The sequence below is a fragment of the Solea senegalensis genome, linkage group LG2 (assembly GCF_019176455.1).
Source record: "Solea senegalensis isolate Sse05_10M linkage group LG2, IFAPA_SoseM_1, whole genome shotgun sequence".
NCBI lineage: Eukaryota > Metazoa > Chordata > Actinopteri > Pleuronectiformes > Soleidae > Solea > Solea senegalensis.
This window is the reverse complement of record NC_058022.1, coordinates 23564149-23591916: the sequence shown is the minus strand read 5'-3', so window position 1 is coordinate 23591916 and position 27768 is coordinate 23564149. Positions and strand designations below refer to the sequence as shown.

At 42.5% G+C, this 27768-nt stretch overlaps 1 protein-coding gene across 1 annotated transcript; it reads right to left on the bottom strand.

Annotated features, from left to right (window-relative positions):
* efnb2a (ephrin-B2a) lies at positions 1-27768 on the bottom strand. The gene is made up of 5 exons (XM_044017687.1): positions 26901-27768; positions 15633-15916; positions 5707-5799; positions 4838-4948; positions 1-3608 (listed from the first exon to the last, which is right to left on the bottom strand). Exons 1-5 carry the CDS (start codon positions 27011-27013, stop codon positions 3202-3204), a joined length of 1008 nt encoding a protein of 335 aa, XP_043873622.1. The 5' UTR covers positions 27014-27768; the 3' UTR covers positions 1-3201.

The window sequence follows — 27768 nt, the reverse complement described above, 5'->3', positions numbered from 1 at the left end:
TGGACTGAAATTAAATCATAAACAGGACAAAAGAAGAAAAAAAGAAACTAATAATAAATATTTATGGTACACACTTATGGCACAAATATGCAGCAGTCGGTTTGGCAACATTTCTCTCTTTTTTTTTTTAAACCAAATTACCATGGAAACAGTGCAAAAGGGGAGGGAGTGGGGAGGACATGGGCTTCCGAACGCACGCTAGCTAAAATACATAGCAAAAAATTCAAATTTTATACAAAACATCTTACTTTAAGAGTTTATAAAAAATGTTGTTTTTTTTATTGGGTTGTGGTCAATATTTACATAAGCTATTTACCAAAAAAGTAGTATGCTCTCTTTTACTGAAGTGTATTCCGTTTTGTTTTTTTGTTTGTTTGTTTTTTTGTCCGTACTTTTTTCTTTCTTTACTTTCCTAAAAAGGTGAATAAGGCTATTGTAACAACCCAGGATCCATATACAATACAAACATTAATGTATTTACAGTTTCTTACCTACAGAAGTATATGGTGCAAAATTACTGAGTCAAGTGACCAAGGGCTGACCATACGAGCAAGGCATTTACAGTAGCCTGAGGTGCTTCTCCTAGCCCGTGTGCTAAGACTCTCACAGGGTCGCTATGACACTTCATAACAGCGTGAACCAATCCTGGTCAGCGTTGGGAGAGCGTTAGTCGTGTGGCTGCTAAGAAAAGGACATCAGATTGAAAAGAAAAGAATAAAGATTGTCATAGTCTGCCGCAGACTGACAGCAACTAAACAGCTGCTACCTTTTCATTTAAACCATTTTTGCGATGTGACGTACACGCACGCGTGCATGTTTTTTTATGGTCTTTTCACAGTTTACCTTTGTACTACGGCACATATTTGAAACAAAAAAAGGTTCAAATAATACTACACTGAATGCAGGAAATAAAAAACTACTAAAACAGCAGGCTCGTGAGAAGTACTTTGCTAGTTTTGTGTTTCATTTGTGTGTCGTTACATCTTTCAGTGGTTAAGAACACTTTCCATAGGTGTTGTTTTTTGTTTTTTTTTCCTCTTCATTGATTAAAAAAATAAATAGGAATTGCATATTTGCAGATTTTGTTGCCTCTCAGAGGCACAAACCTCAGATCAGACAAGGCTTGGCTTTTTCGGTGAAATTTTGATGCAATGCTATGAGCAAATGACAAATGTTGGTGACGGCTGGGTATATGCACTTGACTATGATCAGAAATGAAGATGAAATATAAACTTGGACATGAGGAGAACTGGGGGAACTGGGTGTTCATGGGTATTATCCTTTGGGAGATGCTACACAGAATGAGTGTGGGAGAAACAACTGCCCTTGTGTACACCAATGTGAGCTATTTTGGGTCAGATACTCTACTCCCCGTGGGGCTGCGGCCACTGGCCACCCTCCCCTGGTCTGGTCCTTCTTCCCAGGACTGAGTCTTATGTCTGTGGACAAGAGCTCATGAAAACACGGCACTCAGTGAGTTGAGAGAGATATCAAATAATCAAAAACCTAGATTGCATAATGTGCACTTATACCATAATATATTAACATTACTTATTCTTCCTCTCCATACCGCCTGACAACACATGTGCTCAGTGTGTCTATCATAAATAAATTCTGCTTTTATTTTTTTATCTTTTTCTACTTTTTTACTTGTAATGTCTTTTTTTTTTTTTAAAAATGTACACCTACTGTGTAAGTAAATTAAAAAAAACTTACAATATGGAAATGGTAGTGGAAATTGAGAAACTGTGGAAAAACAAGTTAAGTAGATGTCCCTGTGCTTCTTTAATGAGAAAAGGACAGCACCAGATCATGCTGATTTTGGGCAAAACTCAAACATCAGTGGACCCCTCGGGCTAAACGGTACAGTACCTAGAGCTGTTTCAGCCAGCTGTGCTAACCTCAACGAGATCTCAGGCATCTTCTTCACCTGATGCAAAACAATGGCAGTAAGGCGAGGTGGATTTTTTAATTGCCCCTACACTTTCCCATGTGAAAAGCTCAGGTCATAGAGAAGTCGAGGTGAACTCTTGCTACGGAACCTGCTCCCCCATCTCGAGCTATAAATGTCTCTCTCTCTCTCTCTGGAGCGCTGGGAAGAGGGGAGGTACCACAAATGGAATTAAAAGTGCTGCACTATGTATCTGAAGATCCTCCACTCTTCCCAGAAGCCACCCTAGACAGACCTAATGTTCTTGCACCCTCTCAGGGATGTAGACGTTAAAGGTCTTCACTCTGAGCCACTTTTAAGTTATGTTTGATTTCACACATGTCACTTTAAGGGAAAAGGAAACCAAGATGTAGGTGAATGGTGACAGTAGAAAAAAAGAAAACTGTTCTTTTTTTTGTCCTTAAAACCTTTCAAGTAACATGTTTTCAGCGAACCGTAGTGAGTGATTGGCTGAAGACATTACGGTGAATGAGAAGAAACGATGCAAAGCCACACTTACAAACCCAAACATTTCAGGTTGATTGGTGAGCAAACATGTGGGCGAACGTGTGTCCATGTGATGGTGAGCCTGTTGGTGGCAGGGTGAAAGGCTGAGAGTCAATCAGGAGAGGATTGGTGTTAGAATCTCTCCGTCCTCCTTGTTTGGCTGGTAAATCCACAGTCTCTCTCTTGCTTGTGAGCGTTAAGGACGGGCAGCCATTTTGCAAGTTCATAATTAGCCCATATCCTCGCTCACGTCTCCTCCTCGCTCATGTTTTTTGTCTCTTTCCCCGTGCTTTTCCCCAACCAGTAGTCTCTCTTAAGGTGAGGTCAAACATTTACTTTCACACCTTTGCATCCATACATCCGTTTGTCCATCGCAAAGAAAAACAACACACTGTGCAACTGTCTAACTTTCTGATTCCCCAAACAGGTAGCAACTTTGCCGAAAAAAAAAGATTGTTCTCTCTCATTTCCCAAACCTCCCAGAGAGCAGCAGCAGTGACAGCAGCAGGCTTCTCTCTGGCATTTCCCCTCAACCCATCCGCCCTAACTGTGATGAAATCAGACAGCAAGGTATCAGTAAAACTTTGAAAAAGAAAAAGATATTGACAAAACTTTAGAGAAGAGGAGGAGGAGGAGGAGGAGGAGCTGACAGACTGAGAGAGAGAAAGAGAGATTGTTTGTGGGTGGGCAGGCGGTGCCAGCCAAAACCAAGACCCTGCTCTTCCCGGGATTGTTCCAGTTTGACTTCTGTCCTAAGTTCCACCTCAGACTTTGTAATAGATGTTGGCTGGACTCTGAGGCGGCATCTCCTGAACTATGTAGACCGGGTGGCCGTAATCGCCGCTGACCTTCTCATAGTGCGGGCAGAAGACGCTGTCAGCAGTCCTGAGCGGGATGATGATGTCACTGGGCTCCGAGCCGTTATTGTTCCCGCCCCCTCCGCTCCGTTTGGGCGTGGCCAGGGTGCTTAGAGACAGCGTGGCGGCGTGCTGGGGCGAGTGCTTGCGGTGCCGCCGCCGGTACTTGAGCAGCAGCAAGACCAGCATGATGATGATGATGATGAAGATGACGCTGCCTGAGGCGATGCCGACGAAGATGGCCACTTCAGAGCCGATGATGCTGGAGGACTTCCCCCCGCTGTTGTTGTCGTTGCTCTCCCTCTGTGCTACATCTGTGAGACAGAGGAAAGCTGGAGTGAGTGAAACGGCGAGATGCAAGTGGTTCAGTTCCCAGCAACGCAAAATGTTGACTCAAGACCCCCCCGTCAGTCAACCAACTGAGCTACCGTCCAGGCAAATTTCAGGAACACGTCTGCACTTTAGTAAAGTTCAGCAGCTATAGTGAAGGCTTTAAAAACAATTGGCCACAGACTTAGACCTAAATCTGATTCTAAAAATATGTAGTGGGGGGGGGAGAGGACAGTCTCATGCCGTTCATTCATACAAAAAGTACATGTGATGATTTGAAAGGAAAGAAAGAGAAGCTCCAATGTAGTGTCAGCTGTTCCCGCTACTCGTTAAAAACTTTCAATTGTGTCAATTGAAATACAACTGGTTTCAAATGCAAGGTCAGAGGAGAAAAAAATGCGTAACGTTTGAAATAACATGACGGTATCATGAAACCTGTGTTCTGTTCTCGTGGCAATGGAGTTTCCCTGTCTGTTCCCCTTCAGGAGGTTTTACAAGGGGATTATGCTAACTTAAGACACTGCCCACGGCAACCATATGCTCCTGCTACTGGCTGAGATGGATGGATGAGACAAAAAGCAGGAGGACAAAAAATTAGATGCTGATGACTGAAAAAAACTATCGGTGGCTGATTTTAAAGGGCAGGATGTCAGATTTGGGAGTGAAACCAGGACACAGAGGGAAGGACTTGATGATCGTTATATAGGCCTAGCTTGTTTTATTCATGGGCCTTTCCTGTTTTCTTTCCTGAACAGGGCTTATTGTATGAATTACTGTTCTGATTTTCTTCATGGGATATTTTTTAACTGCAGTGTAATAGCAGAGATAAGAGAGGTCTGCCTGGAGACACACATCATGGGACCATGTTGTGATTTGGTGCCAGGAAAAAAAGTGCTTGTCTACTAAAAGCAAGTCATTAAAAAGATGGCAGACAGCGATCACATCATTTTCCTGAAAACGTCACTTAAGAGGTGGGTTGAGGCCAGTGAGTAGATCCCTTCCAAGTCCTTGAGAGGCCAGAGATGCCTATCAGTTTTATAGGTAACATTTAATTAGCGGCTGATGAATTGCTGACCTTTCTTTCCTTCACTTTCACACACACAAGCACACAAACCCTCACTTTTACACATCGGTTTGAATCTGGCTGAACAACTGTGTCAGTAAATCCTCCACTCAATCACATCTTTCCCAGGATTTAAGCTCAGAATCTCACCTGGCTTTTCCAGCACGTCATTACTGTTATAGTTGTCCTTGTTTTCTGGGTGCGGTGGGTAGAAAGGGACTTTGGTGGGGATGTCTTTGGGTGAATTAGGGTCAGAGGGATCTGAAAAAGACAAGACACAGAAATTAATGGGTAATTCTCTTGCACAAGTATGTGTGTTGTGTCAATTTATTTCTTTTCACTCTCTCTAGGGGTTGCAGCGGCTCAACAGTTAGTGATGTTTTCTAATGCCAGAAGCCTTCTTGACACAACCCTCCCATTTATGCGGTACAAATTTGCCCCCCAGGGGTTGGAGTCAATTAGGAGTGTCCACTTAACCCAATCAATGTGGAACAACAGGGATTCTGCACCTTTTCAGGGGTTGCCCAGCCTTTCACCTGTCGAGGTTTGAACCAACAACCCTTGGGATACAAGCCAAGTTTCCCTGTTTGCTTTTCTTATATGGTGAATGCGTTTGGGTCAGAAATGTTCACAACAGGAGGAGAATCGCCAGATAATCCATCCTTGTTTTAAGATAAGATTGGCAGGAGACTCTCAGGAGAATGTCCAATGACTGTCAGGACTTCAGTACATAATATGAAAGGCGGTCATGACTCATGGTTTCAGTGTTCAGTGTATGTGGTATCATTTAGACTTTCTGAGGGAGAATATACCAGCGGATACACACTTCCACCAGATTAGATCTCCTGCCCCCTCACAGGTGTCATGAGACGATGGAGCTGTACGTCTCCCACAGTCTCCCATGACTTTATAAGGGTATTTTTCAGAGTGTCCCACACTTGAGCAAGGAGTGCTGCATTGTGCTGGTGCCCACTCATGTCTGCGCGTACAACCATAATTTAACAACATAGTTTACTCACTTTGTCCCACTTTCATGATCATTTTCATGGACTTGATTTTGCACACTCCTCCCTCCTGGTTGTCGATTCCCTCCATAGTGCCATTAGATGTAGCTGTAGACAAGAGAAAGGAGAATAAGGTAAGAATTAAAGCTGAAGTAGAAAATAAGTGGATGACTCTCACTTCCAATTAATTTGAAAAACAGTTGGGTTGATTGTGTTATTTTTAAATGAGCTCCTCACACTTCATAAGCACAGACAGACAAACATGATTTCATGATTTTTTTTACCAATACTGGAATAACAAGCTTTCCAAACAAGTGACAAGTGTACAAGCAGCTGCTTATTCCCTGTTTCCACGGAGTGGAATGACTTAGTTTGGAGAGGAACAGCCCACATCTACCAAGTAAAGGTGATATTTGCAGTCAAAGTCGGACCAAAGGCTTTCCCGTTCCAAACCATACCGCACTGTACCAAACCGAACCGTACCATATGGAACTGCAGTATTAGTAGCGAATCAGAGAACCCACTCTCTTTGAACTTCCCGTGGTCAAAGAAAGAGGGTTGACAAGGTGTCTTGAGGAGGTATAGACTGTGCGTTCTCGCTAAGCTCCCTCAATTAATATTACACTGAAAGATTATTTTTTGTATTATTGATCAAACCAATACGTTGCCAAACCCAATTTTAACCACCCTCTTCTGCACAGTCAGTTCAAGTATGATGAGCCTTCATTCTGCCTCACACTCGTCTAAGGGGAATGAACATGGTGAATGTTACTGCAACACTCCAGAAACAACAGAGCTAGATAAATGTCTGTGTAAAGGCAAGAGCTAGCACAGCAGGATAACCCCCACACACACACACACACACACACAAATGTGGCTATTGTAATCATCTATAGCTAAAAACTTGTGTTGGGGAATTGTGTCTGAAAGACAACAGAGGCACTGAAATGATTCCACTGAGGCAAGATATGACTCTATGCCCTCTTTAATAAAATCACAATTCACCCGTTCATCTCCTCACTTGCCCCTCTCTGGCAGAATATTTTCCATCCCCTTAGTCAATTAATTTGAGTAATTGCAACTATAATATCTATAACTGTGCTGATGGGGATCGTTGAAGGAGACAGTTAAGGGGCGGGAGGGGGGGCTAATGGAGGGAGGAAGGGAGGGAGACGGCTCTGGCTACGGTGACAGTGGCCATCTTGGAAAGCGACTGACAACACAGAGAGTGGCAGCCAGTTATTGAGGCACAAACTGAAAGCCAAGCTTGTGGATCAACTAAAAAACTGAATGTAAGAGCCAGACAGTAGCAGATGTTGGGGAAATCAATCTGGTGAGGCAGTTAAAAGAAACAGGAAGAAACAAATAGGCTCTGTATGCAGATGATGTATGGAATGTTAAAAAGTTTGATAAAGAAAAAATGAATATCTACACAACTGGCCTACACACACCAACACAATGGTCCTTTCTGCTGGATGTTTTCTACACCATTTAGCTGCTGCTCCACCTCTGTGTATGAGCCTGTGTGGGTTTATCTGTGCTGCCTCTGGAGGCCGCGGTGTGGAATTGCAGTGAACGTCAATCAATGAGGAGGACAGGGAACAGGCTGGGAGGGAGGGAAAGGGGGAGGAGGGGGTAGCCGGGGCTTGTGGTCTATCAGGTCGGTAACACAGAGGCTAACGAGCTGCCAGGGCTTAGCAGCTTGGCTTCCCGCCAATGCACAGTGGCCCACATTCACTGTGACTGCTCCCACCCCACCGCGCCACGTCCCCACCCCTCCCCTTCCCTCTGCTTCCTCTCCAGCCTATCCTCATCTTTTCCCCCCACTTTTCTACGCACTCGTCACCGTAGCACGTCTGTCCTTCTGTACCTGAAATCTGTCCAAAGCCTCTTCCACACCAAAATGTAACTCGTGAGAGGTTTAAACTGATTGTTTTAACATGTCTCACCCAATCCTGATTTTTGTTTTGTTTTAAAGCTTTGAACAACGAAGCCTATGCATGGTTCTGCACTTTCTCCTCCTCCCCATTGTTACCTTTTCCCCTTCCTTTCCCCCCCCGGGCTAGCAATCATTTTGATACAAATCCTCCTGCTTCAATAAGACAATGATGGGAGTGGACACACAAGAGCATGTTAACAAGGACTCCCTGCCCCCCACGTCTCACCCTCCACCTTGCCTTCCCTCTCCCCCATCTCTCTCTCTCTCGCTCTCTCTCTAGTCGACCTATGGCTCTTCATTGGAGACTGAAAAGCACATTACACACAAAGCTTCTTAAAGGCTTGTGCTCCTGCGCTTGTGTGTGTATGCAGATATTAAACATATCTACCTGTTAGCCCTATGTGCACATTTCAGATGCCATTCACCATCTGAACACAGTTTGTGGGTTTGTGGAGTGAAAAACACAGAGATGGCATGTTTGTGAGGTTTCAGGTGGGAGCTGCTTGGAATGTAAAGCATACTTAAACACACTAAAGAGGTCAGAGGTCACAGGGGTGGGAAGGGCAGTGGGTCTCATATGGTGCACATGTCGCTACTTGTGCAACTCCTTCTCTTTTCTTTTGCACTATTAAAGCTATTAAAGGGATAGCTGAGATTGTTTTTGAAGTGTGTTGAGTGAGACACGCAGTCAGTGCTGACTGGGCTACAAGTGCCCCCTGCAGGCACCCTGTACTGAGAACTAGCAAAAGATGGCATGCACGACCTCGGTGAAAACACGATGGCCAGCACAGACAGATTTAGCCACTATGCAAAAGTCTATGATACCTCAACATTATGTTTAATTACTTTATCTTGCACTTATAGACAGCAAGTCCGTAGAGAAAATCACTGATTTCACATCACAGCACACAGGAGTTGTTGATCCACTGCTAAAATAAATTCAAATACGTTATTGTGTGATTTCAGTGTATGAAAAAGTGACACAAACTCACCAATCGAGGCGTTCTCGATTGTGTTCTCGTGAGCTAAAAATGCTAACTTTCACTATGGGATCTGGTGCGGGAGAAAGAGCAGCACACAAACTTCAATTACAAGTCTAATGGTGAGGAAAAAAATGGCAAACACATTCTAAAGAGATAGAAGATTTACGCAGGCCCTTTAAACCATTTCAGACAGATCTAAACTGAAGATGAAAAGACAAGCTGAAAAACGTCAAACTTGTCTGTAATTTCCTTCACATCTAAAATAAATCAAAAAAACATCCTTCAATCTGGAATCGTTCTGGATCTTTTAACTTTTCTTCCCCTTCTAACGTGGAACAAATCACACACTCTCAGTTCCAAGGCTGCATTCTAGGCAAAGCTGACTTGGATCTAAAGGGAATTTGATTGTCAAAACTACTAAGACTGGCTGAATGACTCAGGCCAGACAAGGCCGAGCTGGACAGTTGAGCTGGCTAGAGTTAACCAGCTAATCCCTAATGCCCGGGGAACACAGAAGGAAGAGGGGGAGGGATAGACCTGCCTCATACAAGAACCTCACAAACAGATTTAGTCATCAACTACCGCTGACTGCTGTAGTCCTGTTCTCTCTATCGTATCCTGTCCTGTAGTTGGCTTTACAGCAGCCAGCAACACTCAGAGATGAGGCGGTAAGTGAGGATACAAGAGGGAGAAAGAAGGGGAAAGAAGAGTAAGAGGAAGAAAAGCTACATGTGATGTTCCAACATTCACTCCATGTTGTCCCATTGGGGGTTGCAGTCTATTTTCTCACTGCTTTTGGTGAAGTGGTGAAGAAAGAGTTTAAAAAACAGCTTCAATACACACACCCACACCCAAGACTGGGCCACAATTAAGGAAGAAGGCCATCAGGAAAACGCTCACTGACTATGACACAGTGCTGCTCAAGACCACAGTGACAGCTTGAGTGGGTCTGTAAAAATGTGCCTTCACACACACACACACACACACACGACACATGTAATAGCCTCTCTGTGTCTGCTGTTTTTGTCAGAGCCACCGCTAAATTTGTTTTCCGCATTATCACAGCGAGCACAGTTATAAGCAGCAACACACATTCACCATAAACACAGCACACGCAGATGCCCCGCCTCATCCTCGCCCGCCCTAACTTCATTTACCCTGCTTAACTTCATTTTCTCCCATTTATCAAATCAAGCGGGTGGTAAAAAAAAACAAAAAAAAAACACATCACTCTGTGTTGAACACAACAGACAATGTGTGAGTCACACCCCTGCTCTTAAGGTGCTCTTAAGCCATCTGTACCAGCAATAACCACTTGTACATTAACATTTTTTATTTAAATAGCACCTTTAAAAACAGAGATTGGCAGACAAACCACACGCTGGATACTCACGGGTAAAAGCAAGAGACACACGATTATATACATGTCCCTGTAGATAAAAACAATATAAAAATAAAAGTAAATGTGCCAAAACAAAGAGTAGTTTAACAAATCACAATAAACAATAAAACAAGACCATTACATTAAATTAAATCTAGTTTGACTGAAGCAATATTTAAAGAGTGGCCTTAGTGGTCCCTGGCCTTCATTTAATATTAATAATATAAGGTAAATATCGATTCTTTTCTAAATTCTATTGTTAATGCAATTTGGTTTGCGATGTAAAAATCTGTCATGCATCCCGAAGAGTTTCCATAAAGCTGACTCGCTAACACTGTGTAATTAACACTCAATGCAATGCTGAAAAATAAGGGCGGGCTATTCATAAATACTGAAACAACAACAACACCAACATCAGAGAGAGTGACAGGAAGTGAACTGTACACTGAATGAATGAATGAATAAATGAATGGGGTTGTGTCCCAGAGAACGAGAAGAGGGGAGATGGCAGCTATTATCTCAACTCGGAGCATAATTACCGAGCATCAGGTTGCTATGGAGCATGAAAACCACCGTCATAGTGACTGTGAGTTATTATGGGCTATAGATAATGCCTGTGACTGCAGCCAGGCAGGGCCAAGCTGGGTTACCTCCACATGCCAAAGGTGTCTAATGACCACAGCTACCGGTCACTCACTCACTCCACAGCTACACACAAAAAAACGACCTTAATTTGTTACCAACTATTTGAGTTTCTGAGGGACTGTGCACACAAAAAAAGTAAAAAAAAATGTACTGCAGCATTTTAAGCCAATTTGGGAGACATTTCCTGAAACGACGCCAAAGACCTTTTTTTCAGAATGACTAAGAAAAAAAAACATTTACGTTAGCAGCTACATTTGATTTATCCTGCCATCCCTTTTCATAATGTGATGTTAAAGCAATTACTGCTTTAACACTACCAACCTGGCAACACCAAGGTCAAATATAGCGTTGATAGTTTCACTGGCGAGCATATTTGAGTTTAACAGGAGAAAATGTTCCTGTTGAAGCAGCAGGAAGAAGACAGAAGGTGATGAAAGTTATCAATGTAATGTTGTTGTGCATGTCTGTGCTCTGACTGTCAAGTCACTTGTCACTGTCCTTCTTGTGCCCTCTTTCACTCATCCTGCATCTTCTGTCTCCTGCTGTACACCCCCCCGTTCCCTTTAGCTCATCCTTCCCTCCCTTGTAAATTCTCTTTCACTCTCATTCCCCTACTCCCTCTTATGTTTTATGCCACTCTTTCTGCCCACTTTCCTTCCCTATCTCTCTCTCTTTTTCTCTCTTTCCCTCTTTAGGTCATGTAATCATCTCGCTTGCCAGGTTCCCGACTACAGGCCATGCTGCCACAAAGCATCACATCAAGCTCATGTGCGCTGAACTGGAGAGAGCGGCGACGTGCGCGGACACTCTGATGAAAAGGCAAACGCGCACGTGCACACACACACACACACACACACACGCGTGCGCAAATATCTGCACACTTATGTGCACTGACAGACATCTACATTATACAGCTGCCGTCTCTATGCGTGTAAGACAACACAAGAGGAAAATCGTAAAAATTTCACATGAGCGACTTGAAAATGCGTCTTAATCTGTAACATGCAGTCCTAGTGATTTATTTTGACATGACACAAGGGAGAGCCTGTGAATTCACTTTTTTTTTTTTTCACTTAATAATGTTCACACGCACACACATATATACTGTATATATGGGGGGTGGTGAGAAGCAATGGAGAAAACAATGCTTGTTAATTAAAGGCTCGCTGCAAAGAACTAATGAGATCCTTGCTGTGAACTCTGAGGTGGAGTCACACTCTGATGGATCAATAGAGCTGGAGGGAGATATATCTACTGTGTTACATCCCAACACATGTATGATCCACAATTACACCCACAACCTATGATTCACATTTGCTCCTATGCACTGCACTGCAATTATAACACAACACAAGAAACCCCCAAAAAAAAACCAACACGGTTTATTTTTGGAAAACACCTCTGTTCAATTATTCTTCCTGTCTTTCTTCTGCTTACGTGTTTATTTGTGCTTTCCTTGTTGTGTTTACCTCAGCAAATCCTGGAGCTTCTCCAAGCGGGCCGTAAAAAAAAAAACAGGAGCAGTGCTAAGTTCACATCATGGGAGTGGGCTGTTAAAGCTGCAGAACCGGGAGGTGGAGCTATCAACAAGAGACAATCGACATCATAGGGTGACGCGGCTCCCGCTTTCTAGCCACACGCACATCGCTCTGCATAAAGCTGCGATGGGAGCAAGAATTGCAAAATAGTTTTTTTTTTCTCCAAAACCTCCACTTTAAAGCTATCCAGTGAACTTTCCCACCACTCTTGTGTTGCGACATGTTGACTCAGCAGACTGATGTCGACGGAGGTAGAGGTGGTGGGAAATCGAATATTCCCGTCTGCTCAGGCTGTGGTCGAGAGCTGCAGATGGAAATGCAAATGTGTGTGTGTGTGTGTGTGCATGTCACACAAATACTATCTATCTACCCTTCCACCAACACACCTACTGTACAGTTTTATGAAAATTAAAATATGTTGCCATATGTGTACCCAAAACATTATGTCTCATTCATGTTTTAATAAAATTCATATGTTGAGTACAGAGATTATGATTGCCTTTTACTCATAATGACTCAGTATCACAACACAATCACTTTACCTTGCATTGCGTAACCAAGCAAATGTGTTCATCAGTAATGTCCATAAGCGTTCAAAAAGATACGCATAAATGAAGACATTCAGAGGAAACAGATGAACTAATTCTGCTGCAGAACCTCCGAGCAACCTCAAATACCCCCGAGTTCAGGTTTCAGAGATGGCTGCACCAACACCGTACCAACACTGCTACATTTACTATTAATAGCTCTCGTGTCGTACTTGTTTCACAGTAGACACATAGTTCTTTTTCGTGTTTAACTGTAGACATGTTGCTACACTGTAAACTACAACATACAACATTGTGAACCAGGTCAACCCAGGGGTGACATCGCTCCCATTTCCGAGTTTTGAGATATACATATATATATATAAATATATACATATATATATGTGTATATATTTAGATCATTACAAATCATTACATCCTGGAATGACTAGAAAGATAAAACATTAGTACTGTTTGTTGTTGAGCTAAACAGCATTTTCAAGTCACTCAGATTATCATGCTAAAGGAATTATTAAACTATCCCTAATCTAGTGGCAGGAACACAGAGAGATGACTACAGTGAGAAACAGGGGAAGTAAACAACCAGCACCCGCTCTTAAATAATTAACTGCTGCATTTGGTTGGAGGGAGGCGAGGACGAGATGAGAGAGGAGGCTGATCATGTCTGCATCTCCTCAGTCGCACAGTTTGTGTAGTCCCACAGCAAGCACGCACACACAAACCACATCTAATGTTGTGCTCGCCTTCTCCGTACAGATGTTCTTATGCGTGGTATTTGACAGCAAGTGTTTGTTCGTGGGGTTCCTTGTTGCCTTGGAGCCATTATCAGTCGTTTAACCTGCTTTATTAGCAACAAGTGTATTTAACAGAATGAGTGTCTGACCTGTTCACACCACAAAATGACACACTGACACAGCGAGACATGACCTGACACGCAAATATCCCACAGCTATGAGCCACAAGAGCTGTTTACAGCTGTTTGCCTGTTCACTCTGAGTTCACTTGTGCAGACGTGGAAAAAAAAAAAGGCATGCGGTGTTAAAGAAACTGTTTTCCGAAGCAGCTGCTAAACAGATCCCTCTAATTTGACTTCTGAGTGTAGAAGAGGACATTTAAATTCAGAGGCCTTCTCTGGAACAGGCAGTTAAAATTGGATTTACACCACGCAGTGCAATCAGCTGTTACCTTCCACATTTAATTTGGGAAAATGTCACCGTAATGGATGATTTGGGTTATAGGTACAGTAATCCATGCGCTTCTCTCCTCCGTTCTTTGCTCTCTTTCCCTTCCTTCCACTCACTCAGAAATATGGCCTTCCCCTACTGTGACAGCTCACAGATGGCGGTGGCAGAGCCTCACAGATGGTCCTATCTGCCGCACAACCCCCATCAGTGCCACACAGATGGTTCAGTCCACCTTCAGTGTTTCTAACCAGGGGGCCGCCGCTAAACCCCAACACAACTTCCTCCTAGGATGGTGTTAGTGTGTCGCAGGTGATGAACAGTGAGAACACACCTGCAGCACGGGACTGGATGCTGAATCACTCACTTCCAAGGCAAAAGGATGGAGGGTGAGCTCATTTAGCATGCGTATATAGCATGTGCAACACCTAAAGAGGTGAGTTTCAGATACTGCTTTGTGATCTGGCAAGCACTGACACCATCTGTAAACATTACACCTACTCATCAGGACACTTTACAAGAATTACAAGAAGCGATTCCTAATGAGAGAATAAACACATTCTTCTGTGGATGCTACTTCAGCGTCATTTTAAATCAAAGTTGAGGTTATTGTCAGTATGAATCTCATAGTGGTCAAAGTCAGTGGATCACATGTCATAAAATAAACTCAAAAGTAAACTCTGATATGATCTATTAGCCCTACATATCATTTCGATGCATCACTTGTGTCGACTTATTTTAAGATAAAAGAAGAAAACACCAGTCGAGAGTGAACCATTTCAAATGAAAGAAAACAGCAGCATTTTATATGAGTCATGCTGTGGCCTATTATTTCTTGCAGAATTTTTGTTTCACTGTTTTTCTCATTATGTCGATGAAATGACTGGTTGTGGCTCAGTGGTAAATGCATCAATACAAGTGTGTTATGAATGGCTTAGTTTTTCAAAAGCGGTAGAAAGGCTTAGTTAATAAAGGTTTTGACATTGGTATAAAATTGGTATAAAGCCATACCTACTTCAAATGAATTTATGTGCTTGTCACAACCTGATTTGTCACGAAACAGGTGGAAATACATGTTTTTTTTATGTAATCATTGCTTTGAAAGTGATGCAGAGGCTCCTCCTGCAGTCAATCTTACGTAGCACCGCTTCTTCAAACTGGATTTCAAAATAAGAGCCACAGACGTTGGCTTTTTACTACTTCACATGTAAATGTTTTGCCACAACGCTAAAAAGAAGCTTAAATGCAGTATTCTTCCAAAAATAAACTGCACGAGTGTTATCTTTCATTTTAGAACTTCTCGTCTGTTGTTAATACAACAGAGGTAACAGGAAGTAGTCCCAGGTTTCTGGTAACAGATCAGGAAGTGACAGTGTTTTGAATGAAAAAAAGCCCCAAACTAACAATAAACAAGTGAGATTGAACTCCTGTGCACATTAGCACAATACGATATTGGTATCTGCAGATATTGGTTTTAAGATGTATTATGATGAAGACTAAATGAGACTAAATACCATACCATAAGTAAAAAAACATACTGTATGGCGGAAAAAGGTCCAGTGTCACGCATCCCTACTTCACAAGCTCCGTCTTGTACCACAACACATTTCTAACTGTCATCAACAGCTGCTTCTTCAACTTTCCGCCCAATTTTACGACGCTGTTTTCCCTTTTAAACTGTGAACGGTGTGACGGATGATGCCTTCAGGGACGAATCAGTACTCACAGATGATGTAGTAGTCTGTCCCTCTTAAGAACTCCAGGCCCCATAAATTGGGGCTGAACTCCTGAAACTTGAGGGTGAACTTGACATCCTGGTCAGGTTTGACACAATTGAGGAGCAGCGTGTTCGCCTTGGTGACGGTGCAGCTCTCCAGCTGCTCCTTGGGCACCATGTACACTTTGTAATACTCCACGCCATCGGTCATCCCGCCGTCCACGCGCGGGCACACAATGTCCAACTTATCCCCGATCTGAGGGTACAACACTACTCCTTGGCCTGGCACGAATCTGGGAAGAGAAACAGAGCACGTTAGTCAGCTGCGGGAAAACTGATGAGGAGACATTCATTATGTGTGATAGAATGGAGTGTTTGCTATTAAACTTCCCCAGATCTGGCAAAAAAAAAAAAAAGAAGAAGTCCGCTTAAATATTAATTGTGTCCATTAATTTTAGATGAAGAAAGATAAGCGGTAAGTGTGATGTGGCTCACTATCTGATCGTGGCAGCAATGGAATGAACAGGTGTCTCTAAAAGGCTGTGAAGAATGATTGTCCTGCATCTTTGTGAGGACATTTTGACAAAAGACAAACTACATTTTAGGGTGAGAGTTAGAATCTTTGGGTTTGGGGTCAAGTGTTAAGTTTAGGCATTTAGTTGTGATGGATAAAGTTAAGAGTAAGGATCAAGAGAATGCATTACATCTATGAGAATGTGTGTAAGTGGGAGTGTGTGTGTGTGAGAGAGCGACTGGATGAAAAAATTCATCTTTATAAATAAATATATCAGGAGTGTAATAAATAAAAATGAATACAACAATTGAAGCAACCAATGATGGATTCAGTTCATTGACACTGGCCCATATAGTCATGTGAGAAAATTAAGATCTACATTCACAACAGCAGACACACTCTCTCGCGCACGCACACACAAACACACACACACACACAGAGAGAGAGCCGAGAGCATTTTGTCATTGTGTCTCAGAGAGCAGTTGAAATTCCCTAAATTCTTTCCAAAAGTGAAATAATGTTGTCATTTAGTCTGGGTGCAGTGAGAGCCCCTGCAGCATGCCTGTGTTTGCACACGCTCTCGCTTTCTCTCTATCTCTATCTCATACATGCACACACACTCACAGCTGGAGCTCAAGGTAGAGGTGAAACCCCGTATTTAGCTGCTAAATGAGTTTGCCCCACACCTGAATCAAATTTGAAACGTTAACAAGGCCTTTCACAGCATCCCAAAAAAGCAAACCGACAGCAGGGCGGTGCAAATACTGACTAACGTAAATGACGATCACATCTTAATATAAGTGCACGGCTGCGTTGTTTGTGTTTGCAGGAACAAATGCTTAACATGACCTGTATGACAACTTATTATAGCCATTCTTTAGTTTTAGTGCTGCGGATGACCATCTCCTTATTGTCTGACCAAAAGTTCAAACCCAAAGGTAAACACTTTAATTGATAATATAATGGTGAATGAATTGTCAACAATTTTCATAATCATTTTACATATATATGTATATATATATATTTGCTCCTCTTTAAATTAACATTTTTAGGTTTAGGAGACAATGATCAATAATATATTTGATCATTATCTGACATATTCGGGAACAAACAACTAACCAGCGAATCAAGGAAATAATAGATAGCTCAACTGACGTTGAAAATGGCTGTTCGTTAACCCTAACCACCCTAACCTAATTCACAGCAGCATCATTTTGCTGTTGACATGAACGTGTGTGAGTGTACAGATACACATCATATTCACACACACACACCGACAGAAACACATGCGCAGCGGCTAACCAGGCCGAGTGAATCTCTTTTCATCTGCCCCCTGGGGACACACTCAGCACTGGTGTAGTGTGTCCGGTGACGGACACAAGGAGAGTGAGCTGAGAGACAGATGGAGGACATATTATGTGCGTGCACTATAGCGCCACCTGCCATGTTGACATGCATGTGTCTGAGTCTGAGGCAAAAGAAACAAGAGGGAGGGAGAAGTGGGAGCGACAGAGTCAGAGAGCGAGACGGAGGATGAGTCAGTGAAAAAGCCTCGGGGGCTTCATGTCCACACAAAGTGTGTGTGTGTGTGTGTGTGTGTGTGTCTGTGCTTATGGTTGGAGGCACGCATTCATGTGTGTGCAAGTGGGCATGTGTTTACACCGGGGTGAAAGATATTTGTGTGCTTATTTTAAATGTTATGTGTGTGTGTGTGTGATGATGATGAAGAGGTTGATCTGCTTCCATAAAAACAACATAAAGAGGAGCAGGGGCGTAGGGGCTCTAATTTTATGAAGTTCTGGTTTGGGGTTTTCACTAAATACTTAATACTAGTTTTTTTGTGTGTGTATGTGTGTACTTGTATTTGTAAAGTAAATTTGAAAAGTCAATGCACAAATGATAAAAAGAAATACAAGAACTTATATGTGTATCTTTATGACGACCACAAAGCAAATAAACCAATGGGAGAGAGGACATTTTGGGAAAGTGAGGACATTTTGTCCGTCCACTTTTCTGGGTTAGAATTAGTTTTAGGTTAAGGGTTATGCAGTATGTCTTTGAGTGTCCTCAGTAAGAATGGGACACATGAATCTGTGCGTGTTTGTTAGGTTTAAAGTTAATGTCAGAACAGGTTTTTTTCCTTCATGGTTATAAATATGCAAATACAGAGAAAGAATCCAGCTTCATTGTCCGTCTAGATGTGAAAAGCCGCACTCACATGGACCTGCTGAGTTCATGGCTACGACATGGAAAACTGTGCACGGGGTGCGTTCTGCATTCAAGTGACAACCCTGCTGCTCATGTTACTGTTTCTTATCATCTGAAGTCTTATCACACACTGAGGAACAAACTTTACATATGCAACAATCCTATCACACACGGCATCTGAGGTCTGACATCATGAACGCAATCTCTGCAGGAAGTTGGCACAAAGGGAAGGAGAGCTGTAGCTCTCTCTCTCACACACACACACAACTTGTTTTAGTGAGGAAACAGCGTAGACATCCTCTTCCAACCCTAACCCTAAAAACAGGCCTTAACCCTGAAAAGGTCCCTTTAAATTATGGGGGGGTGAGATGAAATGTCCCCACAAGGTCAAAATGTCTTCACACACACACAGGTTTGTGAGTTTTTTTGGTTTTTTTTGACGTCACAAAGACAGAAATACACACACACACACACAAGCACTTACAGATATACAGTGAAATGGGTGTGTGTTCTGACACAGTTTGAATTTCTGTATCATAATAGCTGCATCCTGTTTTTTATCACCGTCTTTACAGTTCAGTTCAACACTCAGATCAGCCTTAGCCAGAGGCATGTGCACACACGCACACACACACACACACACACACACACACACACACACACACACGCACACCAGCCTCTCTGTTACACGCTTCTGTTTCCGGAAAATGAAATGAAACTCTTGACATCTATATTGTGACGTGGCAAGATATGGTCTCAAATTTTGGTTATCGTCATATTGAAACATACTACTTATTATAATGTTATACATACTGATTAAAAAATGACATGGAATCGATAGAAATATATTTTAAAAAAGTCACTTAATAACACTTTTGTGTAATAAAGCATGTATTAAGTGAAATGCAAGTAATACGGATCATAAACAGTAGATATTTTATTTGTGTATTTACAGTGTACAAACACATGAATCCAGAGAAACAACCTGTGTCCACCTTTATATTCCCATATATCCCGTATATCATAATAAAGACCATATCACCCAGCCTTACAGAACTATTGGTTTGATTTATATCAAGATATATATGTTAATAGCGAATGATATTGCCCAGTCCTGCATTAAATTTAATGAAATGAAAACAAAATAATAAAAGAGGAAGATGTTTGAATGCAGGTTTATTGCTGTCTAAGGGCTGATTGGGGACCAATACGCTGTCAATTTGAAACCTCATTATCTATCCTTGTCTATCTCCTCCTCTGCCTTTGTTTTGAAGTGAGTAAATGTGTGTGACACCTGGCCTAATAGCAGCCATTCACACAAAACACCAGGTGCATAAGGTCTGACTTAAGAGCCCGATATTGCAGCTGCATAAAAGGCCAAGCAAGAGGAACATCAAACAACAGGTTCACCGCACCACCACCGTGGCCCTTCACCCCTGCACTTTCCAAGCACTCCTCCTCCTCAACAGAAAATATGTCTCACTGCTGTCAAAATGTCTTTACTCCTCGAATAAAATAAGGGCGGATTCATTCCAAGAGTCTTCAAATTTTTATTTTTTTGCTTTGGTTCAGTGCAGTAAACACATCAATTATTCATAAAAGTGAAAGATTTGGGATAGGTACTGCACTATATACAAGTGTTCCACATCAAATTAGCTAAAGCTGTGTTGAAAGGCATGTTGTAATGACAAATAGAATCATTACTGATGTGATACTGTTCAATATCATTAGATCAGACGTCGGGAAAAGTCAAAATGTCAAACTGTAAACCCTATATATGATGAAAGTGAGTCCTTTTGTTTAAAGGTGGTTTTAAACTAGACTTTCTTGAACTTGTTGTGATATCCGATGTGAGATATGAAAAAGTGTCGCCCCTGAGCACAAAAAATGATCAACAATTTGTGAGGAAAAACAAGATTAGAGTGCTAACCACTACACCACCCGTGTGGCCTTAACAGAAAAATAAAAATAAACATATATATTTAATATTAAAAAAGGTTTATTTCTGTATTCCTTTGTGCATGGACTGTCACGAAATTGTGAATAGACATCTTGAATCTTGAATCTATAAAGCATTTCTTTTTTTTTTTTTACTGTTACAAGACAAACAACCAAAAGTTGTAGCTTTCTGGAGAACTTTTCTTGTTTTCCTCTCTTATCACGTCACGCACCATTTGTTCTCACACTCCGTTGATAAGTGTAACCCTGCAGAATTCAAATCTCCGGAGGTGATGAGGACATATGGAAGGGAGACAGAGAGAAGGAGATGCGAGAGGCTCTAGAAGGTGGGAAAGTCGCACCCTTTACTAATTTGCATAAACATATAGAAAAACACCAGAGTTGCTCCACCGTAAGGGAGACAGGACGTCGACATCGCACACACACACACATGTCTAACTCTAACCCTAAAACCAGGTCTTAACCCCCAAAAAAGCCCTTTGACAAAATGTCCACACTTTCCCAAAATGTCCTTATGGTTTATATGTTTTTAGCTCCTCACAAAGATACACATTAGAAAAGAAAACACACACACACGCACACATTATCACTGACAGGTCGGTGTTTAGGCCACAAAATGAGCTAAAACGGTAACACACACACACACATTACTGTGCAGTAGTCTTACTGGGGACAATAATAGAAAAAGATGCCCAAAAAAAGAGGTCGTCAGGACCAGACAAAATGTCCTCACTTTCCCAAAATGTCCTCTCTCCCTATGGTTTATTTGCTTTGTGGTCCTCACAAAGATACACTTACAAGAACACACACACACACACAAATGCATTCATTATTCCAGCTTTGTGTGGTTCAGTGTGAGCAGGATCATTAGAGCGACATACAGTACTGTAACAGGAGGTACTGGCGACACGCCACACACACACACACACACACACACACGCACACAGACACACACACAAGGCCTCTGCTCTAACTTCACTCTCAGACCATTTGGTGACAAGGTGAGAGGAGCCACAGTCTGTCTGGACTCTCGGATCGCAGTGACATCTCTACATCCCTGATCTCAGACACCAAGCTTTCCAACATAAGGCTCTGACCATTTCCAACCAACAAAGCGCCCGCAACTTTCCTTATTTCGGTCTCTGCCTGCTCTTTAGTGGACATCCAGCTGTGCCTGCTTTTAACTGCGTTTGGCACCTAACGGTGGAAAACAGACGTTAACCAAAGTGAGTCGAAATAACAAAAAAAAACAGCAAAACAAACTTCAGTAAAACGCAGACACACAGGCGGGTGACACCGTGTCAGTTTTGCCAGAGGACATCTGTCTTTGTCGTTTACCTTCTAACGAAGTTTTCGCGCCTTCAAGTTTGGTGTCAGTGTGTTTGTGTGTGTGTGTGAAAGGCAACATTTGGGGCAAACAAAGGAAGGGAAGGAGAACTTAGAGGGGGGGTAATGGCGTGTGTGTGTGTGTGTGTGCAGGGGGAGGGGGTATCAAATCTAATAAGGCACTGCAATTATGAGATAAATTGTGGTTAATTTCAGCAAGACAAACGTCTTGCTTGTTGTTTGTTCTTTATTTTGTTTGCATGAATTTGACAGGTAAGATTATGCACCATATCACAATCACAGAGACATTTGATGTGGGTTTTTTTCCATATCAAAAAAGACGTATGTCTCTGTATGAAGTCCAGTTTAAATTAGGGCCGCAACAATGAATCATCTATCAACTGATAATTCATTATCAACCATCTTCATCATTGATTAATCAATTGAGTTCTTTGATATTTAAGCATCTTCGATGTGACAAAGAAAAGATTAAAACTGAATACTAAAATGAAATATCTACTGTTTAATATCTGTATTACAGATATTTAAATCTTACCTTATTACTAAAGAAGTGTTATTAAGTGATATACTTATATCGTAAATAATATCTGGTGTGTTTCACAAATGTATTGAATATAAACGTGATGATTATCAGTGTAACAGCCTTTAAAACCAGGAAAAGTCGCCTTATCGCGACATGACGATATTCAAGATCTAAGACCACATCTTGTCTCATGTCACAATATTGATAGTATATCAATATATTGCCCGACCCTACACCGGTGCAAACAAATAAGCAGAGGGTGAATATTTACTGCAGAGAACTGTTTGACTCACAATCCCAGCTGCTGTGCAGGGATTCATTATAGCAGCCGACAAAGATGGAGCACAGTGTGGGTTAATCCACCCCGAGATTCTTTCGCAGAGCTGGGGCTTTCGCCCTCTGTCGGCCGACGGGATGAGGGGTCTTTCCACTGGCTGTCACCCTATCCCCCTCTTTGTCCTCTCCCTGGTCCTCCTGTCTGCTCCCCGTGCCTTTGGCCTTATACCTTTCATCCTGTAATCCAGGCCTGTGGGATCTGAGTGGGCCTAGACATAATTATCCTCCTCACCCTCAGGTGGGTGGGAAGTAAGCCCCCGACACTTTCTTCTCTCCTTGTCTTCCATTTCGTCTCTCTTACTCATTCTTTACACAATGCTAATCACAACCTTTTACTTCCTTTGCAGTAACTCGGGAAATAAAAGTTCACCTCTCAATAATCCCGGCGGTGACTCTCCTGTCAGACATGACATGATTTTACTTTCTCACCCCGTGTTGCCGGGGTTGATGCAGATGAATGACAACAATCGCGTTCTCCCTCTTGAGGAGGGAAAAGGGCCAAATTAGAGTCACTGCGGGGAGTTAGGATGGTTGGGATGACGATGGCAGGCATCATTACCAGACTCAGCACAAGGCTTCATCAGTCATTCATGATGGACCCACATCTCTATGTCACCCCTCCCTCTCTCTCTCCCCCACTTCCTCTCTCTCTCCCTCTATCTAACCACCCCTGCATTCACACAAGTGCCCACTGAGGTGCCCCCACCACTGCCCAGTCACAAAGGGCCTTTTTGGGCTTCTATGTAATCTCTTAATGAACTGCAGTGGAGAAGAGGCAGCGCTCCTTTTACATAAACCATGTAAAGCAGGCATCGCTTTTGTTTCTCCCTCCCGACTACAAAATGGATTAGCAGGAGAAGGAGCCGTGTGTGTGTGTGTGTGTGTGATATTTGGGGGTGAGGGGGTATCAGTGGGGGATTCTCTTTCATTTTTCCTGGGGAGTTCATGCATAAAGACAGTAAACGAGTAAAATGCAAACAATCATGACATGTGGGTATATCTGCAGGCTCTTCTTACCGGCACACACACACACACTCTTTTATCGCTGGCACAGAAAAAGACAGATTGCTTTCACCTCTCCCTCAGCCCGCGCACATTACAACTTCACATTTCCCTACGTTCATCCTTCCCTGAACGCTCAACGCCGAACCCAAGGAGCCGCGCACAGGCAGGAGGCTCTGTCTCTGGTGAATGAAGATATTCACCGTGTGTTACTGACCAGAAATGACTGATACACACACAGAGGGACTTTCAGTGAACCGTGAGTTTGACTAATACTAGGGGGGAAAAATTCCAAATAAGCAGTGATAATTACAGAGATTACATTCAGGTTGCAATCTTCCATTTTTCTTCCGTCTTCCGTTTTATGATATTGTTTTCCATATTTTGTGTTATCTATCTATCTATCTATCTGTTCAATTCATAATTGAATGGCAACTGCTTTATTCATTATTCATTGTTTCAGTTAATTGATACATTAGTTTGTTAATTAGTACGTTACCTAGTTAGTTTTCAGCTTTTTAAATGTGAATATGTTTTGGTTTCCTTGAGGACGTTGTCATGTAGAGTTTTGGGAAAATGTCCATAATTTCCAGACATCTTAATAATCATAAGATGAATTTATGAGTAACAGTAAACATTTTGAATCCCGATCTCAAGTCTTTAACATTTGTCTGTACTTAATGATTGATGTAATGAGGGCTAAGCAAAGCAAATATGTCAATAATAGCCTCTTGCTTGAGGTTCTTTTAACCCAACATATTTAATTTCAACTTTGTTGAAAAAGATTGCACTTGAAAAGGAGGATATGTTTGGACACACAACGATAACACTCTGTGACCTTTTATCTCTGAACTCCTCACCCACCGCCAGACAGACAGAGCGGCAAAGAATGCACACACGCACAGCTAATTTCATGGAATGCCCAGTACTTTTGTGGCAGTCCAGAGCTTTTACTTCTCTCAAAGGGTGGACATGCTTGTTTGTTTTGTTTTTTTGTTTTTTTTTAAACCCTTCTTTCCATAATCAAAACTGACACGCCAAGTGAAGACTACGGCTCCAAAGTGGGAAAAAAGCTTTAATTCTCAGGACTTTATGTGAAAAGTGCTACTTTAAAAACATACAAATAATTTGTTTGGTGATATATACATATATGTATATATATATATCTCACATTGTACCCTATATTTCTTAATTATCAATACAGCAAATACTCAATATATATAGATAAGTAAATCCACTGCGCAAATACATTTTGAGACATACAACACATACATAATTAATATTAAATATATTATATATTACATTTGTGAAATGGTGTTTTGATGTTTACTTATATGTACATTAAGTATTGTAAAAAGCAGAATGAACTGCTCTTGTTCAGTTTTTTAATAATCTGACCCATGGACTGAAACTTATTTATCTCATAATAGGTACGTTCACTCATGTACATATATTTAAACATCCGTTGGGTCTACACCAACATTTAAAATGTGTTCACGTCTTATAACTGACCATTTAATGAGGTTATATGATTAGATGCATGGTGAGACACGCAGATATCAGTGTCAGTGTTCAGTCCAACACACAAACACACAATGTAATATCCTTCTAAACAGGCACAGCGCGCATACAGTGGATTGCTTGTTTCCATTGTGCTGTATGTCATCTGTATGCTTATCTATACTATTACTATACTAAGTGTTTATGGATTAGGTAGTGGATCTCTGTTATTTTCTTTGTTGGACTAGGTTGGAATTAATTCAATAAGTGTCCGATTCGGTGACTCTAAACTTTGCGCGTCACAGGAACCCCGCAGCACTGCGCGCAGACGCCCGTCATTGCGTCTCTTTTATTCGTTAAAGTAGAGGAAAATCGCGAGAGACGGCGAGGGGGGGGTGGGGGGAGAGGTAAATGCTGTTCTGTGTTCTCAAAAGTTGCATTTAACCGAGTGACTTTGGAGTTCGGCCGTGACGAAACGGCCACAAAGAGGGGCGCCCCCCGCCGGGCTGAGAGCAGGACTGAGAGCGGGAGGACAGAGGGAGACGAGGAGAGGGGGACACCTTTTCATTTAAAGACATTCGTTCTAACCGACTTTCTTGGTCTGTATGAGGTGATCTTACGAGAAGAGGACAGCAGCAAAGGAAAGGAGAATAATGTCCTAAATGTTCACAAAAACACGCACACACCAGAGAATGGGACCATCTGGGAGTCCGCATACACAAGAAAGACGTTCACAACATGTTTTCAGAATAGTTCGAGCACACAAACATATAGAAGACTATTCGGCTACTTTAAATTCTTTCCACGCTAAATAGTTGGAGTAACAGAAGCCCTGCGCTGCGTCCCGCCAGCTCCACCAAATCTCCTCGACGTGTCAAAGCAGCAACATGTCTTCTATTTTTCTCAAAATTATCAAAATCATATATACTGTTATAATTACACACACACACACATATATATATATATATATATATATATATATATATATATATATATATATATATATATATATAAATATACGATGGAGCATTCGGAGCTGCGTTGGGCCAAACGCAGCGTTTATTATTGACCGAGGAATCGAAGCGTAAAATTAACTTAAAAAATATATATATGATAATTCCACGGTGCAGGCGCCCGACGCAAGAGAAAAGAGAGCCACGCGACCACCTCCAGTCACTCCTCGCGAAACTGCACCCACGACGAACACATTTAATAATGAATAAATAAATGTGTGAGTGACAGGAGAGTTGTAGCGGGGGCTGTGTGCCGTGTCGCGCGGCAGAGCGAGCAAGGGGCACCGCGCACCCGCTCACTCGCTCGCTCGCTCTCCACCGCGCGTAAAATAAATATTCCACACAACAGCAACTACATTGTAAACAGGGCCGTGTCAGTTGAGCGGCGGAGTCATGAGATACGAGCCTCTATTCTCCTGACAGGTGTTCGGTGGAGGAGAAGGCTCATTATCCTACGTCTTTAACGCCCGCGATCGTCCTAAACTCTCGCCAAACAGTGCGCAGCAGCGGCGCGGACACGCTGCTTCAGAACGTTCACTAATTATGAAGCAGGAACTGGGGAACTTGGCTCACAACCGTATGTATCTATCTATTAATAACTACGTGACAGACGCCGATTCCGTGAGATCGGCGACAAGAACGTGAATAAAGACATTCAAGTTCCACATCACGCGCCTCTCGGTCATGGTTTCACGCAGTGCCGAAGCCGAATTCAAGAGAAGCGTCTATAAAGCGAGTATACGTGAACCTATGTTATTTTACGCGAGCGAGGGACAAAGCGATATTAAATTAGACAGAGCGCACACACTAAACGGGAGCCAGCAGCGTAACGAGCGCGGCTTGTGTGTATGTGTGTGTGTGTGTGTTCCACTTACTTGGTATTTGTTGTGTTCCAGTAGATGGACTCCAGGATAAGCGCCCGGCACAAGTCCACTTTGAAGGCAATAAACAGAACTCCAAAATAATATCTCCACATCGAGTCTCCCATGGTGAGTGAGCGCGTGCGCACGTACCTCCGCGCGGGTGCACGACAACCAAAACCTCGGTGTCAAAACAAAAAAAAGAAAAGAAAAAAAAAGGCGCAGATTCTTCACTTTATATCCTGATCCAGAGCAGAGGAGACGTGCGGACCACAAACCCCCCGGACTAGAGCATCTCCACAACAGAGACCTGCTGCAAAAAAAATAAAGGCGCACGAGGGCAGTTCATTCAGCAGACAGTGCGTTTATATTCTCCACCGTTCACAGCGTTGTAATAATACATCCCTCAGAGAGAAGAAGAAGTAGTGCTGGTGTCCGCTGTGGCACAAATATAAATAAATCCCTCTGCGTTTTAGTCCAGTGGTGATGAAAAATCCACAGCAGGAGCGGCCACGGAAGAGGAAAGTATGGGGGATATTCCTCTTTCACCTGGAGCCACTGCTGCTGCTGCTGCTGCTGCTGGTAGAAGTGAAGGTGGTGAGCAACAAACTGTGGGTGACAGCGGTCGAGAAATGAGAGGAGCCACACAATGAGGTCGAGTGATCAAAAGAAAAAATCAAATGATCAAATATGAGGATGAGAGAGATGAAAAAAGCTGGGATGGAAATTCTCATACTGTGGCTGCAGATCCGTCCCAGGCAGTCACACACTATCCCACACACACACACACACGCTCACACTCACAGAGCGAGACACGGCACGGCACGGCACAGCACAGCGCAGGGGTGAACCACGGTGCCTCAGCTCAGCGACGAAGCTCCCA

Excerpts from the sequence above, each read along its gene's own strand:
- efnb2a (XM_044017687.1), bottom strand. The coding sequence starts at position 27,013 with ATGGGAGACTCGATGTGGAGATATTATTTTGGAGTTCTGTTTATTGCC. Across the intron at positions 5,800-15,632 it reads GACAGACTACTACATCATCT|CTACATCTAATGGCACTATG; the intron begins GTGAGTACTGAT and ends TCTTGTCTACAG. Across the intron at positions 3,609-4,837 it reads TGACGTGCTGGAAAAGCCAG|ATGTAGCACAGAGGGAGAGC; the intron begins GTGAGATTCTGA and ends TCTGTCTCACAG.